The sequence below is a fragment of the Macaca mulatta genome, chromosome 20 (assembly GCF_049350105.2).
Source record: "Macaca mulatta isolate MMU2019108-1 chromosome 20, T2T-MMU8v2.0, whole genome shotgun sequence".
NCBI classification, from domain to species: domain Eukaryota; kingdom Metazoa; phylum Chordata; class Mammalia; order Primates; family Cercopithecidae; genus Macaca; species Macaca mulatta.
In genome coordinates, this window is record NC_133425.1 from 67,000,656 (window position 1) to 67,017,754 (window position 17,099).

Sequence of the window (17,099 nt, forward strand, 5' to 3'; positions counted from 1 at the left end):
TCCAACACTTTCTTGTTATAGAAATTTTACTTTGTCCAAGGTGCTGCATTTGAGTGTGTGAATCACCCATTTTGGGGGCAGAAGGGATTGTACTCTCTTGGTGCCTGTGAAGCTCGTCGCATTCTTATGTACAAGTTGGCAAGATTTCCTGTGGGATACTTGAGCCAGTTTATGTGATTGAGGACTTCAACCCCCCTCCCATGAGTTTTCTGTGACACTTAGTTGGTGCATTTATGTTTCTTCTTCCAGCAAAGTACAAATGTGCTTCTGGATTTTTCACACGTGATCCGTGAACACAGGACGTGTGCATGTCAGTACGTGAGCCTCAGGGCAGTGTCCCTTGATAGGAAGCACTCAACAGGGCCACTCTGGTATTTTCAGGATTGCGTGGAGTTCAGGGCATTCTAACCATTTTAGCTCGTCAGTGTCTTGCATTCTGAGCTGGGCAAGGATGAGACATCCAAGCAAGACTAGAAACCATTATCCCGGCATAGACATCAGACAGAAGCAGTGTGGGTCAGAAAGGAGACAAGCAACATGGGCAGTTCCGAGATGTTTGTTGTGTGCCTGCCATGGCTCCAAGGGCCAGGTTTGGCTGACTGGGCTGGGGGTTGAGGGCAGGTGGTGAGGAGGAAAAAGGAAGGACACGTAATCACAGGAACACATAAAGCACTCACATGACCTGAATTTCCTCCTTCAAAAGGGTGCTGGGTACGTGGCTGGAGGAGACAAGCCTCAGGTTCTACATCTCTCTCTCCCCTCAACTAACTGGGTTACCTTGGGTCATTCATTTAAGCTTTTGGGAGTGTTTCCCTTGCTTCATGTGTACCCAATAAAAGAATTCCCTCTTCCCCTAAAATGAATCATTGGAAATGAAGGAGACAGCCTTTCTACACCAGGAGCACATTCATTCTTTGTTAGTCAAAAAGAGTCTACAGCTTTCATTACATTCCTAGGAGACTCAGAAACATTGTGAGTTTTGTTCTTAGGTCGCCTTTAAGTCTTCCTAGCCACAGAAGCCTGGGGACTGCCACCTGTCTGCATGACCTCTTCTATTCTGATACCCCAGACACGAATCCTTTCTGTGCCTGCCTCCTGGGGGCTCTTAGGCTGCCATGCTCTGGGATCAACACTGTGTCTACTAAAAACAACAGAGGACGTAATTTGGATGGTCTGACCATCTGATACACCAACTTACCAATGATATTGGCCAATGATAAGCCAGGTGACTTTGAGATACTGACAGGGAGCTCGTCTGAAGAAATTTATTTTTCTGGCATTTTTTGATCTAGGGGAAAACCTAATTTGGGGTTCTCCCAGTAGACTGTGGTTTTTAATACAAACACTGGAGTTGTCTTGTGAAAAAGCCAGATACTAGCTCTGGCTTCATGTTCCTGACCTAGGGTGCTGTACAGGCAGGATGACCAGAGGCTATTACCTGAACCAGGGTTTGGCTTAACTTCTCCTGTCATAATTTAGTACATTTCTGTAGTAACAATCTAGACCTTGTGGACTATACCATCTCTGTCACAGCTGTTCAACTCTGATGTTTCAAAAACATCCATAGACAGTATGTAAATCAATGGACGTGGTTGTGTTCCAACAAAACTTTATTTACAAAAAACAGGCCGTGGGTTGAATTTGGCCTGTGGGCCGTAGTTTGCCAACCCCTGATCTAACAAGAGAAGGACACTTTAGAGAACAAAAGGGGAAACCTTTAACCTTGCGCCAGGAAAGCCAGTGTTGCACTGAGAGGGCCCATGTGATCAGGATTATCAACATTCTGAAAAGCCACATGGCCGGGGCTGTTTGGGGGAGACAGGAATGGGTATCAGCTTGCTGTGCCTCTTCAAAGAACTGCTAGAGAAGGGTACTCTGGGGAAAACAAAACCCCTCTAAGGAGTCTCACAGATGAAGACTACATTAGTCCATTACTGTGCTGCTACCAAGAACTGCCCAGGACTGGGTAATTTACAAACGAAAGAAATTGACTCAGTTCTACAGGGCTGGGGAGGTCTCAGGAAACTTAACAATAATGGTAGAAGGGGAAGCAGGCATGTCTTTCTTCACATGGCAGCAGGAAGGAGAAGTGCTGAGTGAAGTGGGGAAAAGCCCCTTATAAAACTTATCAGGTCTCATGAGAACTCAGTATCACAAGAACAGCATGGGGAAACCACCCCCATGATCTAATCACCTCCCACGAGGTCCTGCCCCCAACACGTGGGGATTACAGTTCAGATTACAATTCAAGATGAGATTTGGGGTGGGGACACAGCTAAACCATATCAAAGACTGTCCTGTTTGGCTGTGGAGATGTGTCCCCTGAAGGCATGCCTCTGCCTGTGACCAGGATGGTGTGGGCTGATGCCAGTGGTGGCTTTGAGTGGCTTATCCGAGGCATGTCCTTCTCTTTTGTCCCTCGCAGCACCTGCAGCAGCATGAGAGTGGTGTGGAAGGTGAAAGCTGCTACTACCACTGCGTTCTGTGCAACTACTCCACCAAGGCCAAGCTCAACCTCATCCAGCATGTGCGCTCCATGAAGCACCAGCGAAGCGAGAGCCTGCGAAAGCTGCAGCGGCTGCAGAAGGGCCTTCCGGAGGAGGACGAGGACCTGGGGCAGATCTTCACCATCCGCAGGTGCCCCTCCACGGACCCAGGTGAGTGATCTTGCAGGCGTGGGAGGCCCAGGTTGGGCCTGGGTGTTCACCTCCTTGAGGCTTCCTGAGGACTTCTGTTTGAGGGAGACATTACTGATTTAGCTGGTCCTCATGTTCCTTACTGACTTCACAGGTGAGCATTGTGTTTTGGAAGGAACGTGCAGGGGTTGTTGCCTGCCTGCCTTTCTGTCTTTTTCTTTTCTTTCTTCTTCTTCTTCTTCTTCTTTTTTTTTTAAAGGAACTTGGCAGCACTTTTCTTGGAGCAAGGCTCAGTCTCAGGAAGGTCACAAGCTACTACCCAGCGAGCAGGCCAACAGAAGATATTCTCTATTCTAAGATTCCTCCAGTACATACTTTAGATTCAATTTATTGGTTCAGATTGACATAGCAAATGCTACATCGTGTGTCCTGCTCAGTATTAAGAGTAGACAATTTGTGGCCTCAAAGTCTGGTCAGTAAAATTGAACTTTAGAGAGGAATAAAACACGTGCTTGTTATAAAAATTTCAGTTGTATTTGGGAGTGATTTTGGGTGCTTCTTGGGTCCACGCTGCTTGCTACTTCAATGTGTCTAGACCTTCTAGTGGGAGCTCGCCTCGTTTCTACCCCCCCATGTCTCCTCCCTGCAGCCACCTTTTTCCCCACTTCCCTCCCTCCACCCATGACTCCCCCTCCCATTGGGACTTCATTGGGTAGAATCACCTCCTCTTTTCTATTTTTTCAATCTTCCGGTCTCTTGTGCTCAACTTAGATGCATAAGACAGTCACTTGCCTCTTTCGAAATGAAAACTTTCCAAGAAAAGCTCTCCTTTCATCCTAGGTCCCTTGCTCTCTCTATGACAGAATCTTCCAGATTCTTAAGAGAACCCTCTGACCTGCTCACCTCTATTCCATGGCTCAACCTCCTACAACCCATTTCCTCTGTCACCAAGCCGCTCTTGGGAGGGTGCCGCTGATCTTTGACTGACACAGCCCAGGATGCGCTGGGCCTGACTGTTTTCTTTTTGCAATGTTTGAAATTGTTGCCCAGCCCTTTCTTGAAGCTCCCTTCCCTCCCCTTGGCTTCCAGGGTGTTTTCCTCTTGTCCTCCAGCTTCCCTTGACAGTCTCCAAGCCTGACCCTGGCTGGTGGTTCTCAGCCTGCCCCATGTGCCTGGGCATTGGGCACTGTGGCCTGGTCCTCGGCTCTGAGCCTCTTGAGCTTTGATCTCTTGGTGCTGCCACATGCTCTTGAACAGCTTCCTGGATGCCACAGGCCCCACCTCCCAGATGCTGAGCTTCCTGGACATCTCATTGGTCACACTTCCTGGACCCCTTGCTCACCACTCTCTCTGCCACATTTCTTTTTCCTTTTAATGACAGCTTGTCTAACGGCCTGGCCCAGCCAGAGACTCGAGGCCACTCCTGGTCCCTCAGTCTCCCGCAGCGCCTTCTCAGCCATTCAGCCATCATGGGTGTGTGCAGCTTTAACCTTAATATAATAAAATTACACGTTTTTATAATTTTTAAATGCAAAAAGTTACATAAATTATGTGAAGAACAGCATGCCCCTTTCCCATCCCCTTTTCCAGGGGATCAGCGTTCGACTTTCAGATGTTTCTTTTGTTACTTATTTCCATGTTTCTCCTCATGCTTCTACAACTGTATCTTGTTTTTAAGTTTTAGATGTTACCTCTTGACTTTCCACCTGGGCAGATGAGGATTTCACTGGTGTGCTGTTCCACAAACCCACCTGCGTATGCACCTACACCCATACCCCAACCACAAACTCACTGAGATGATGGCACACACACCAGCCCCGATACCTCATACACACACATTCTTGCACCTGTGCACGCACGCGCGCGCACACACACACTTTCTCTGCATCCCACACATTCCATCGACATTCACATACACAGCCCACAGACAAGACACCATATCCACATACATTATATACACACACACACACACCCTGTATACGCTCACACACCCACACAAGCCATATACTGCACCCACACGCACCATCCGCGTGCACCTCCCCCACATACACTGCACCCCCCACATGCAAACATCATAAACTCATAGACACTGTACCCCCACACACCCCACACACACTGACAAGCACCCTCACTCTACCCACAAATACACAGGCGCTGCCCCGCACACACCTGCACCCTCCATACCCCACTTGGACTCCCTCCCATTCCCCAACCCCCTCCACACTCAGTCCTTCCTCCCTCCACCTTCTATTATGATTAAATAATAATTGGGGGTTATATTAATATTCAGTGTTTTCATTATTATAACTATAAATATTAATCGCAGCTGAGCCATGTAGAGTTTTATAATTTCATTTACCTTCTTGTACAACTTATTGTTTTCTCTGGTTTTCTAGGTACCTATGATTAATTCATGGCGAACCTTACTCTGCCAGAAGTAGACATTTCCTAATCTCTGAACGCTCTGCTCTATCAGTTTTTCTGTCAGCTTCATTTCCTCCTGGAGGCATCCCTCCTAAGCCCCTCCAAAGCCCTCTGCCCACCTGCTCCTCTCCGGATCATCCGACTGCTCCTTCGCTGCCTCCTCATATAAATGAAACAGCAATTCCCAAATGATGGGATAGACCACAATTCAGGAATTTTTCTCCCAGCCAGAGTGGTCGAGGTTTTGACAGTCAGTAGGAATCGTTTGTTCAGGAAAGGGCTGTTGGGTGCTGGGGTAATTTTTGTCACTTGAAGGTCACTGCAAGACTGTCTCTTGCCATGTGTTTTTCAAATGCCTCTTCTGGTTAAAGTTGAAACACCTTAATTGGTGGAGCTTCTGCTTTGCCTCTGATCCCATCTATCTGCATGGGAGCACTCTCAGGAGTGAGGGACCAGGACGGGCCTGAGGCTGAGGCCATTGGGCCATCTAGCTGTGGGGGAGCCCGTGCCCCACCCGGGGATTGTGGCCTCCGTTTGATCCGCTGCTCTGCATTAGTGCACTGTCGAGTCATTCCCCGGGTTCTCTTTCTTTCTACCAACACACCTAGACCTGTTTCTCGCTCAGGGTTTGTGTTTTGTTTGGGGTGTTTATGTGGCCAGCTCTGCAGACATCATTGTTTTAATCGTCTGTTAAAACCTGGTCCATTTCACCCCTGAATTCTTTCTTTCACTCTGCTCAGAATTCCTTTTGTATTAATGAGATGCCCACAGTAAACAGTGTACAACTGCCACTTCACCCAGAGTCTGTGGCCTGGAACAAACAGTTCCCTGTTTTGGAATGTGGTGCTTCCGTGGACGCAGTCCAGCACCAGTGCCTTCGAGGTTCCTCTCATTTAGTGTGTACTAGGGGTTTTTCCCCGAGACGCGTGTGAGCAACTTCAGTGAGATGATGGACTTCCCTTCCGTATTTCAAGATCCTTTGGGGTTGGCTTTGACCTGGAGTCATGTTTTTGCTCTCTCCCCTGCTCCCTCCCCACGCCACACTCTTTCCCTCCCACACACAGGCTCCAGTTCAGTCCATACTACTGATGACAAAAGGGACAAAGTATTACGTATTATTTCTTCATGTTGACATTAACAAGAACTTGGTTCTGTTTTAGGAACCACTTAACTCATCTTAAGATATATCTTCCTTCTCCCCAGGGGTTGGCTCTTCAAAACTTGAAAGGATATCTTCAAGAGAGTGGACATTATGGACCTGGTAGAATTGAGACATTTAAGATGATCAACTTTAAATTTTGTAAACATCGACTCTATAGACTATTCCCAACTCTGTCCTCTTCAACACAAGGGTCAGGACATGATTTTTCAGCTAGAAACGTCATCCTGTGGCATCAGGAGCATTAGGAAGTCCTGGAGCACCTTTTAGGAGCCCCACCCGCTCTGACCGGAAGCTGCCCATCCATGGCTGTGCTGTCTCGAGTTGGAAGTTCTGGCTTTCTGTCGTCATCCTGCTAAGTGATGACATTCCTTCTCCTTTCCTCTTCTCCTCTGTTGTCCACGTGCCACAGAATATTGCACAAAACCCTTCAGAAATAACTCCCTGTCCCTTCTGAGTTCTGGACCTCATCCCCAGTCTCACTTCACCACCTGCGGGTATCTAGATGTCACCTCCTAAGGCAGGAGGGGTGAACTCGACAATAGTTCCTGCCCTGTGGATGACAAAAAAATATCATCTATTCCCAGTTTACCTGTTATTTAAGTCACTTGTTTGCCAGTCAGTCCAGTTCATCATGTAGCCTGCCAACCCATGTGAACCTGTGGGTCTGGAGGAAGGAGTCAAGGTAGAAGAAATTGCAAAGGTCTCCTCCGTCCCTTCAGAATTTTCTGGTAGCAGCCAGAATCTATATCTGCCATGACTGGCTACGTAACCCTGTGAGAGGCCTTGTGGTTGGGCACATACATCTAAGTCCTGCCCTGCACCAGAGGACGGAGCCCTGGCCGCCAGCTGAGTGCTAACAGTTAGGCTGCCGTGCCCGTGTGGTCCTGCCGTGGTGGAGTTCCGCCCTTATGTCAGTGGGCAGGCCGCGTCCTGTGTTAAATTGTCTTTGGTTCAGTGTGATGGTCTTTGTCGTTACACTTTTCCACCCTTACCCCACAATAGACACAAGCACGCATGCCTGCTGGGCCTTCCTGTTTTAAAAATGGCTTGGAAATACATCTTTCAAAGACAGTAACTCACCAGGTGAGGTTCCTCTTCCAACCCCCACAATTTATTTTTATTGGCTTGAGTGTGTTTTCTACAAGACCAAGTAGTCTCTGGAATTGGTTGGGATTTGGTCTCGGCATTTCATACTTACCCACCCACAAGTAGAAGCCACTCATCATCACTGGCCGATGCCCTGGGCCGGAGCCCTGAGTTGCCGGCAGCTGCCATTTGCTTCCCTAGTTGACCAGAAGCTCTTGAAAAATGGAGAGCTCTCAGAGGTGGGTCATGTGGAGGATCAGCTTCCCTGTTTGCTTATTTAAAAGGCATTTCTGGCTCCTGGGTGAAACTGTAGTTAATTTCATTCTATCAAGTGCCCTGGGCTTTGAGAACACAGGCCCTTTGTGTTTCTGCTGTCAGTCTTTCTCCTTCTCCTCCTCCTCCTGTTTTCTGTCTTACTCGCCTTGTCCTAAGTACTTTCTCTTTCATGTAGACATAGACCTCCAAATTTTACATGCATGTAATTAAGTTCAACAGTTCTTTACTGATGACCGATTACATATAAGGCTTTTTCTGAGCTGGAGAGCATAGCTGATCACTGATGGACATACTGCGCTCTCAGTATGGACACACTGATGACTAGACCAGCTCAGGCATTGGAAGTAACTGGACCCGGACTCAGTTTACAGAGGGCGCACGATGATTCAGAATTTAAGAGACTAGTTTTGCTTGGAGCAAAAAGCAGTATCCCCCCTTTATAGATACATCTTTGGCATTCATGGTAGTGAATTTCTGGGGCCAGAGAGGTGCACACAGCTTGCCAAGTGACAGTGTGGTTTTGGTGACAGCCTTTAACTGCAGCACTCACTGGCCTCATTTGATGGATCATTTTTTAAACCAAGTTTCAGGGAGTTCTGCTTAACTTATACAGCTTAAAAGACCAAGAATATATACTGTCTTCAGCTTTCTTACTTGGTTTTATTTTTATTTTTCAAAGTTTGTGTAAGGCTGCTCTCTAAATATAAAGTATATATATATTTTTTCGTAAATAGCTAAATTATATGCAATTTCAGTGTAATTTTTCTGATAGCACTAAAATATGTTGTGGCCAGCTCTGAATTTCTGAAATATTGTTTTTATAAAACCAGCACACCCATGCTTTTTTCTGCTTTCCTTTTTACTGTACTTCTTGTTGACCGGGCTTGGGGAAGGTATAGGAACTTAAAAGTATTTTTAACTAGAGAAGTTAAATGTAAAAGTGCATCAGAACAAATGGGGGTGACTGAAATTTGAAGCGTTTATGGAAGCATGGAGAAAATACGACTTTATCTGTCTAAAGGACATTCCCTGATGAAGAACTGTTTGGACAGGGATTGTAAATTTCAGCATGCTTTTTAGAAAGATGCTTCACAATGCAAAGGTAAAGAGAGGTCATTATGTATGAACATGAAAAGAGAACATAATGTTGTTAAATGAAAAATGAGTTTACAGGATAACATAGGTTGATTCCTTTTTGTAAGTATTTTTCTTACAGCTTTTAAAATCATCATTCAAGCAAGGAGTTCGTGACTGGTGTCTGGCTGTTTTGGGGTGGGATGTATTTATATGGACTAACAGAATGTCAGATGTGTGGCGAGGGCTCAGATGGTGGTGGTGTTTGTTGATAGAGATTTTAGCAAAATCACTAACAGGCTACCAAGAAGTAAATCTTGATTGTCTTTTGTTCATGGAGGTGTTTTTTATTTGCCAGTATTCGTAGTTTGATCACTCTGTGATTCTCCTGCATTTTGCATTTACATAGAGAGGACAGGAGTAGTTCTCAGGGTGTACACTGTCTTGTTTTTCTGTTGGAACAGAGTTCTTGATTTGCCTTAATTAGTCCTCTAACAATCTACAAAGGTCAGTGCCAATTGCCTGTTCATTTACATTTGTAATTGTGATGGCTTCTGATTACATATTTCTTGTCTTAGTCCTTCCTAAGTACATGCTAGTGTGTTCTCCCCCACCCCCACCCCCCCAACACACACACCCCAGAGTGGTGTGAAGGCCAAAAATCTGACTCCTCATAGATGAAACCTTTGTAGCAACTGCCCAGCCTCACTGGAACTTCAGTGTCTGTTCTGGAAAGCCATCTTGGAGAGGCTATTGCTTCTAAGTTAGGGATATAATGAAGCCAGAATCAGGGAAATTACGTCGATACCAGGCAAGAAATCCGAGAGCCATTATCTAGGAGCCTTGTTGAACTGAGTAATTAAGGGCAATTAAACTTTTCTGCTTGCTCTCTGCAAAATATGCTAATGATCTGGTCTGCTGGAAGGTGGACATACACAGTGCTGTTTCACTGCTGTCAGATGCTGCTGGCCTGTAAGGTCTCCTGGAGAAAGTGTGGCATCACCAGGATGGACAGGTGGGCAGTGGGTTGAGTGTGCAGCCTCCCACCCAGCCTCCTATGTCCTGGCTGGCTGTTCCAGGACTTGTACCTCTTCACCAGTTACCTAGACCTGGCTGCAGTGGCCTGGGCTGCAGTGATTATATTCACTCATTCTTTGATATTCTAGACCCATCATTCATTCGTTGCGTTATTTTTCTGAGATGATGAGCTCCCAGGGTTTTGTGCGTGTTGTTTCAGCATGTGACATTGTGGCATCAGCTGTACACTGCCCTTCTGGTTAGTGGTGTTCTTGGTCAGGGTCTCCAGGCTGTCTTCCATGCTATCTTCATGAGTAGGTGGCAGTGCATGCCTAACGCTGCCCGCTGGGAGAAGCAGTGATACTGTAGCCTCTCACTGCTAGGGAGGGTTTTTTTTTTTTTTTTTTTTTTGGCACAGCAAAAAATAAAAGGAAAAAGGGGTATCTGCTGGTGGTTCCTGGAATTAGGAGAGACAGTATATGGGTGTGTTTGTATGTTGAGGGGTGAGCATTGGGCAGGGGGTCCTCTGTTTACGGATGTGAGCATGCCAGAGACCCCCGTTGGCTCGTCAGAGCCCAGTGACATGGGGACCCCCAAGGGAGCCACAGGACATCATGTCACACCAAGTGTTCTTTTTATGAAACCTTTATTTTCAAACATCCCAAGTCACCTTCGAAAGGTATATCCAAGAAAACTGACCATTTGAAACTCTGCCATAGAGTGAATGTGGATAGCTAGCCAGTGAGTGGGTGTTTGTGCTGGGGGGAGTTGGGGGTTCTGTCCCTGGATTTCACCGGAGGGGAGCGACGTTCTAAAGCCGACTGTAGCAGAAAGTGGCAGTCATCCTCTGCTGTCTCCTGCCGTGTGTGCAGACCCCTGCCATATGGATCCCCCATCCTAGCCTCTGGAGTTCACACTTTCTCCATTGCCTGAATGGATGTTTCCAGAGAAATAACGATTTGTACCTGTACCGTCTTTAGTAACGTCCAAAAAATCCATTTCTACGGCTACTTACATCCTATATGAAACTTGTTCCCGACCTTGGTAGGGGCCAGGGAGGAAATAGAACATGCATGTGTCTCTCTGCGTACAGAAATAGCTCAAAGGCTTTTTCTCCGAGTCACAGATGTTAAGGAACCCCCTTCAAACTGTGACCCAATTATAAGAATTATGGTTCCAAATTATTTTTTTCAAACATTGACGAGCAGTGGAAAGTTTTGTGGCCTCACAAATCAGTCTAAGCACTACCCATACCTCCCTGGTTCCTGGGCTTTCAGATCCCCTGAGAGCCACAAGGAAGCATCTCAAAATTCTCTGTTAATGCTAAATAAAATTTTAAATCCAGTTTCTGCATCATACTAACCAGATTTCAAGTGCTTAATAGTGCCATGGGGCTCATGGTTAACTTAGTACAGATTTCTAGAACAGTTCAGAAAGTTCTGTTGGACCATGCTCAGCTTCTCCTCACTGGGTTTCCTCAGACTTCTGGTAGACCCAGACTAGGTTTGGGCGACATTTTCCTTAATCTTTTTTGGCTTGCATTTTGGAGAAGTGTGGTTCCCGCCAGCCTGGATGGGGTACATCTTTTCTTGCTGATCTTTCTTTCTGTTTCACAGTTTTTCTCAGTATGGGAGAAACGTCTTCAAATAAGCATTTAATTTTGCGTTTTGCCACTTATGTCTTATTCCATTAGCAGTTTTGAGGGACTTTGAAAGGACTTTGTAAAGATGTGTTTTTCAGAGTGGATGTTAAATGGCTTTTTATCGTTTTATACCTCAAGACTATCTTGAGACCTTTTGTGTATATGTTAATGAAAGGAGCCATTTATTGCTTTTAAAAGATCTTTGACCTCTGCTCTAATTAGAATATCAAAAATCAGACAGTGTGTGATTTTCTTGGTACAGGGCCATCTGTTGTTTCAACCCAAAATTTTATCCACAATTGTCATATTATAAAGTCAAAAAAGAATGTGTGTATTTTTCACCCCCCATTTCCATTGGTTGGCTTAAACAAAAGAATTGTATTTTCTCAGTTCTGGAGGCTAAAGGTGCAAAATCCAGGTGCCGGCAGGTTTGGCTTCTCCTGAGGCCTTGGTCTCATACAGCCTTGTCTCTGTGGGAGTCCCCCTGGTGTCTCTCTCTATGATTAGGACATACCAGATAGATTGGATCAGGGTCTACCCTAAAGGCCTCATGTTAACCTAATCACCTCCTTGAATGTCCTGTCTCCAGTCATACACATCCTCAGGTACTGGAGGTTGGGACTTCAACCTAGGATGCTGGGGGGAACCACAGTTCAGTCTATAACCCGGACTTTCTGATATCTGAGGCCAGTTTCTTGTTTCCTTTTCTATGGTTACTTTGGGTGGGGCAGGAGAGTAGGACATAAAGGTGGTGGGAGAGATGAAGGGAGGTCATGGAGATCCTGGAAGTTGCCTCGGGCAGAACCGTCAGCGCCCACCAGGCCTTCTCTGGCTTCCTGCTCTCAGCACATGGTTCTCAGTGCTGGCTTTGGTATGGGATTAACTACTGCGACCACTGGAAGGGGAATCCGAATGAAGCTGGAAGTGCTCAAAGACACTCGTCAGGACAGGAAAAGGGGTCACAGCTGTGTTTCCTCTGAGCCCATTTTACCATGACTCTTTCCACAGCCCTCTCTGAGCCCATTTTACCATGACTCTTTCCACAGCCCTCGCTGAAACCTCCCTGCTGGCAAACACCAAGAGGACTGACAGCCAGCCACATGGAGGAAGGTTCTTGTGCCTGGGAAATGTGATGGTCTTAGCATCGAGAAAAGCTGCCTTTGCTGAGGGTGCTCCTTCAGGCTGGCCTGTGTTAGGCTCCTTTTGGAGGGATTTATAGAAATAGAAACTCCTTGGCCGGGCGCGGTGGCTCACGCCTGTAATCCAGCACTTTGGGAGGCCGAGGTGGGCAGATCACTAGAGCTCAGGTACTGGAGACCAGCGTAGCCAACATGGTGAAACCCCATCTGTACTAGAACTATAAAAATTAGGCAGGCGTGGTGGCAGGTGCCTGTGATCCCAGCTTCTCGGGAGGCTGAGGCAGGTGAATTGCTTGCACCCGGGATGCGGAGGTTGCAATGAGCAGAGGCTGCACCACTGCACTCCAGCCTGGGCGACAGAGCGAGACTACGTCTCAAAAGAAAAAAAAGAAATATAAACCCCTCCCTGCTGCCCCCTGTGCTTTTAGGAACTCAGCAGATCTCACTAGGCTTGTGTGCGGTGTTGGGTGGCCCTGGTGTTTGTGCTCTGGTTGGGGTAGATGCTTGCTAGAGCCTTACACTCTTCTATGGCCTGTTACAGTGTAGAATTCAATACGGTGCCAGTTGATTGATTGGACTTCCATCCAAAGGATTTCAGTCACTGGAAGTACCTGAAGGACTTTTTATTCCTTGGTTTTTCCTTACCCCGTGTTATATACTCCAGGCTAGACATGATAGAAAGATCCCAGTGTGTATATTGTTACCCTGCGTAGCTTTCATTCGGAGCCCGTCCTTCACTTGCGCCTCCAGGGCAAGTCACATCCTGCTTCCCAAGGCTGGTCTCTCCCAGATTGAGCCTGTGATGCAAGCCCCGAGGGCAGCCTCCACAGGGCCATTCCTGTCCTGCACGAGCGTAAAGCAAAGGTGAACTCGGGCCTTTCCTGGCAATCCTGGATGTCTCAGGTCGCTAGGTTCCCATTGCACCAGCCCATCTGTCTCAGTGCCATGTTGCCAGTGGCTGCTGTATTGGATGTGCAGACAGAAGCCATTTCCTTCCCTGTAGAATGTTCCTGAGGACAGGGCTGTTGTAGACAGCAGCAGAGTGGGGACTTGGTGCTGAGGCCCAGGGCCCAGGGCTGTGCTCTTCTCGCTGCGTCTCGCCTCCTTGCTGCGGACTGACAGATTCATCCATGGGACAAGTAGCACTTTGCCCGAGGGGTGGGATTCTTTGTGTCTAGAAAACAAAGCAGTGTGATCCATCGCTGGATTCTCTCCAGGATAGAAATGAAGAAATCCTGAGACTGAGGTGAGCAAAGAGGCAGCAGTTCTCTGTGACTCTGCATACTCCAGAGCGCGTGCCTCGGGTTGCTCTGAGAAGTGGGAACGCTTTGGATGGTTTTCCTAATGTCCAAAGCCCTGTGTGATTTTCTTGTGTGAGTCCATTTCAGAAGCATTGAGAAACCCCACAGCATGGAGGGCAGCCCTGATCTGATTGGCCCTGGCAGGGGTCCTCACTGGAGTGGCTTCTAGCCTGTCACCGGCACTGGCACCAGTGAAGTGTGTGTGTGATGAGGATGTGGCCTGGCCATCTGTTGTGCAGCCCTGAACCCAGCCCATATGTTTTTATGGCAATAACTGGGATTTTGTAGTAGGTGTCAGCTGGACTTTTGGTTGGTGAGTTTTTTTGTTCTTTTGTAGAAACAGGATCTCTTCACAGGCTGGAGTACTGTGGCACAATCAGGGCTCACTGCAGCCTCCCATCTCCTGGGCTCAAGTGATCCTCCTGCCTCAGTCTTCCAAGTAGCATAGGCATGCACCACCATGCCTGGCTAATTTTTTTATTTGTAGACAGGGTCTCACTATGTTGCCAGGGCTGCTCTTGAACTTCTGGCCTCAAGTGATCCTCCTGCCTCAGCCTCCCAAAATTGTGATTTGCCCTGTTCAGGTTTACAAGTCCACTATAATTCAGGTGTGAGTTGCCTCCTTCGCCACTCAACCCGTGGCCCCCAGTTAAGGGGAGCCCCTTCGGGCAGGGAGTAGAGGTGCCATGTCTCCAGCAACCTTGAGTACAGGGCTGACTGCAAGGAGGAGGGGTCTGAGTTGACCTGAACTTTGAGGAATCCATGCACGTGCTTGTCTGGGATCAGCATAGCGCTTTGGGGCTCTCTGTTTTAGCCCAGGGATCAGAAGATTTTTTTTCCTAAAAACTAAATCCTTTCCTGGTGACTCACTGCCCAAGTATGAAACACAGGAACGACTTTTGTCCTTTTAACTTGAGGACGAGTCGTCTCTACTACAACATAAACACCAGACACGAAGAATTAGAAACTAGCTGTGCTTAGGGTGTGTGCTGTGATGACTAAGGCAAATTGAGATTCTCCTCCTACACTGGACCCTCTGATGCGTAGTCACTTTCCGCAGACCATCTTCATACTGAAGACCGTGATGTTTATTTCCTCAGTAAGAATTTGATCTCACTCTTAGATATTGTAACAACAAAAAAAACCTACACAGTGCCTTAACACCTTTGTTCTCTTGGTGGCCCCAGTGCTGCGTGTCCAGAGGTCATTATCCCATTCTTGAGGGCTGATGACCTACTTCTGGTTTCCATGTCTAGCTGGCCTTTGACAGACAGGCCTGATCGAATTCTGCAGCCATTTGATTCTCTGAGGACCTGTGCCCAGACCCCAGGCGGACCTGGAGACTTCCTTAGAACACATAAGACCGGGGAGATCTGTGCCATACTGGGCTGTTTTCTCTGGGCTTTGCTTTAATCAGGAATGTAGACTGTTTTTTGGTTTTGGTAGATGGCATGCAGGGGCAGGGCTTCCAGTCATTTCTGTAAGGCATTATTACAGGGCTAATTGGGAAATAGTGATTCTTTTTCAATAGCTATTTTGGAATCACCCCCCTTTCTCCCCCGCCAAGTCCCTGTTCCCCTTGGGATTGTCAGGCTCACGTTGAAAGACCCCCAGAGGGAAGGATGTTGGCATATATCATAGATATCTGGAAAGAATGCTTCAACCACACCTGGCTGCCGTGTGTGAGGACAAATTTAATTTATTTTAAAAATCTGGCCACAGGCAGCTTTTTCTGTTTGTTTCTTTAGGGGGGAAAAAAATTGAAAAGCAGCAGCAAGCTATGGTTCACATTTGTTTTCTTCCAGATTGGACCAGCCAGCAGAAGAGAGATTATCTCTAAAGGATATGAAAGGTTTAATCATTTTAATTTTGTTTTTATTAAAGTTTATCATAACTTTTTTTTTTTCAACATGCCTGGGTAGAACAGAAGGAGAGAAGAGGAGGTAATATAAATATACAGAAACCCCCAAGCATTTGGTTAATAAAACTTTCCAACGGGCGATGCCTCTTGGGGAGGAAGTGGTTGGATGGCTGGGGATGGCGGGCCGACTGGAGAAGGCGGTGACTGTGCTGAATCGTGGCCAGCATCTTGCAAGCTTCCTGTCCAGTTCCAGCAGACACTTGTGGGAGCTCAGAGCTTTCATGAAACGGAATGAGAAGAAGCTCTGACTGTGGGCTTATTCCATCATGTTTCTCAAGCAGGACTGAATCCCTGAGCCATCTGTGGCTGAAGAAGTCTGAATTTACAGAGAACAATAAAATTTGCTTCTGTGAGATTCTTCCGCCCCTACCATCTCAGTGAAATATTTGAACCTGGATATTTTGAAAACTTGCTTTAGGCCAAAACCTCTGAAGTTGCATGTGTGCACGTGTGTTTTATGAAGCGGTGAAGTTGGGATAAAAATAGCCTTGGTTTTTGGATAGAAAATCTATCCCGTAAATTATGATGAAACTGAGTAACTAGGATGCTAGATTAACAGGACTTTAGGCTCCTTTTCCCTTTAGGACAGAAAAAGAAGCTCATTTCAACATTAATTCAATTGTCAAAAATCACCTGGGCGTGGGCTGGAGTTATCATCACAGGTGTTCAGTGCGGCCTCCCGTCTTCCAGGGCTGTAAAGCTTGGCGGAGGCGTGACTGTTTGGAATTCCAGTCCTGGGACCGGGCAGGATGTTGCATCACCTGATAATCGTGAAATTATCTTTACCATTATGTTCTTACAAAGGCTTGAAATTTGACTTGCACATTTTAGACATCGTTTTAAGCAGCAGGATTAAAACATTGTCATCTCGTTATACCTGACTTAACCTGGCAGTTCAGTTAACCCCATACCAGTCTTTAAGTTTTTGGCTGCATTAGCGCTTGCAGTACTTTCTACAGCATTTTTATGGGTGGAATGGTTTGTTCATCAAGGAGAAGTGGCTCTTCTAGTGAAAGCTGCAACTCCAGTTCCTTGAATGAAGTAGAAACTCACTGAGGCTTCAACTCAGCCATGTGAGCAATGACCTGGCTGTGTAGATAGTCACATGTTTTCTGAAGTTTCCCTCAGGGATTCCCAGGGCATCTGGGCTGTGCCTCCTGGCATAGAGGGCCTCCATTGGATCTGCAGCCTCCCTGCAGGGCTGGGCTCACAACGAAGCCAGGTCTCCCTGCTGAGAAAGGGACCCAGAGCCCAGTGGCTGCCCCCAGTCTGCAGGGATCTGCCATGTTCAGTCAGCATGTGTTCCAGGTGGACGGGCGGCCAGGCCACCTTACTGGCCTGTAAGTTTGGAATTCTTCTATGGGAGTTACGTGAGCCAGTAAGGGGCAGTTTTCTTGGTTCCTCTCAGCTCAAGTTGTATG

General features: G+C 47.0%; 1 protein-coding gene across 4 annotated transcripts in view; it reads left to right on the forward strand.

Moving 5' to 3' along the window:
* ZFHX3 (zinc finger homeobox 3) overlaps positions 1 to 17,099 on the forward strand; it is a 1,113,461-nt gene that overhangs the window by 1,005,308 nt on the left and 91,054 nt on the right. For all 4 annotated transcript variants that reach the window (XM_077984470.1, XM_077984468.1, XM_028841442.2 and 1 more), the window contains one exon: positions 2,426 to 2,657. In XM_077984470.1, the coding sequence (XP_077840596.1) occupies positions 2,426 to 2,657 (232 nt within the window). The remainder of the gene's footprint in view (positions 1 to 2,425; positions 2,658 to 17,099) is intronic.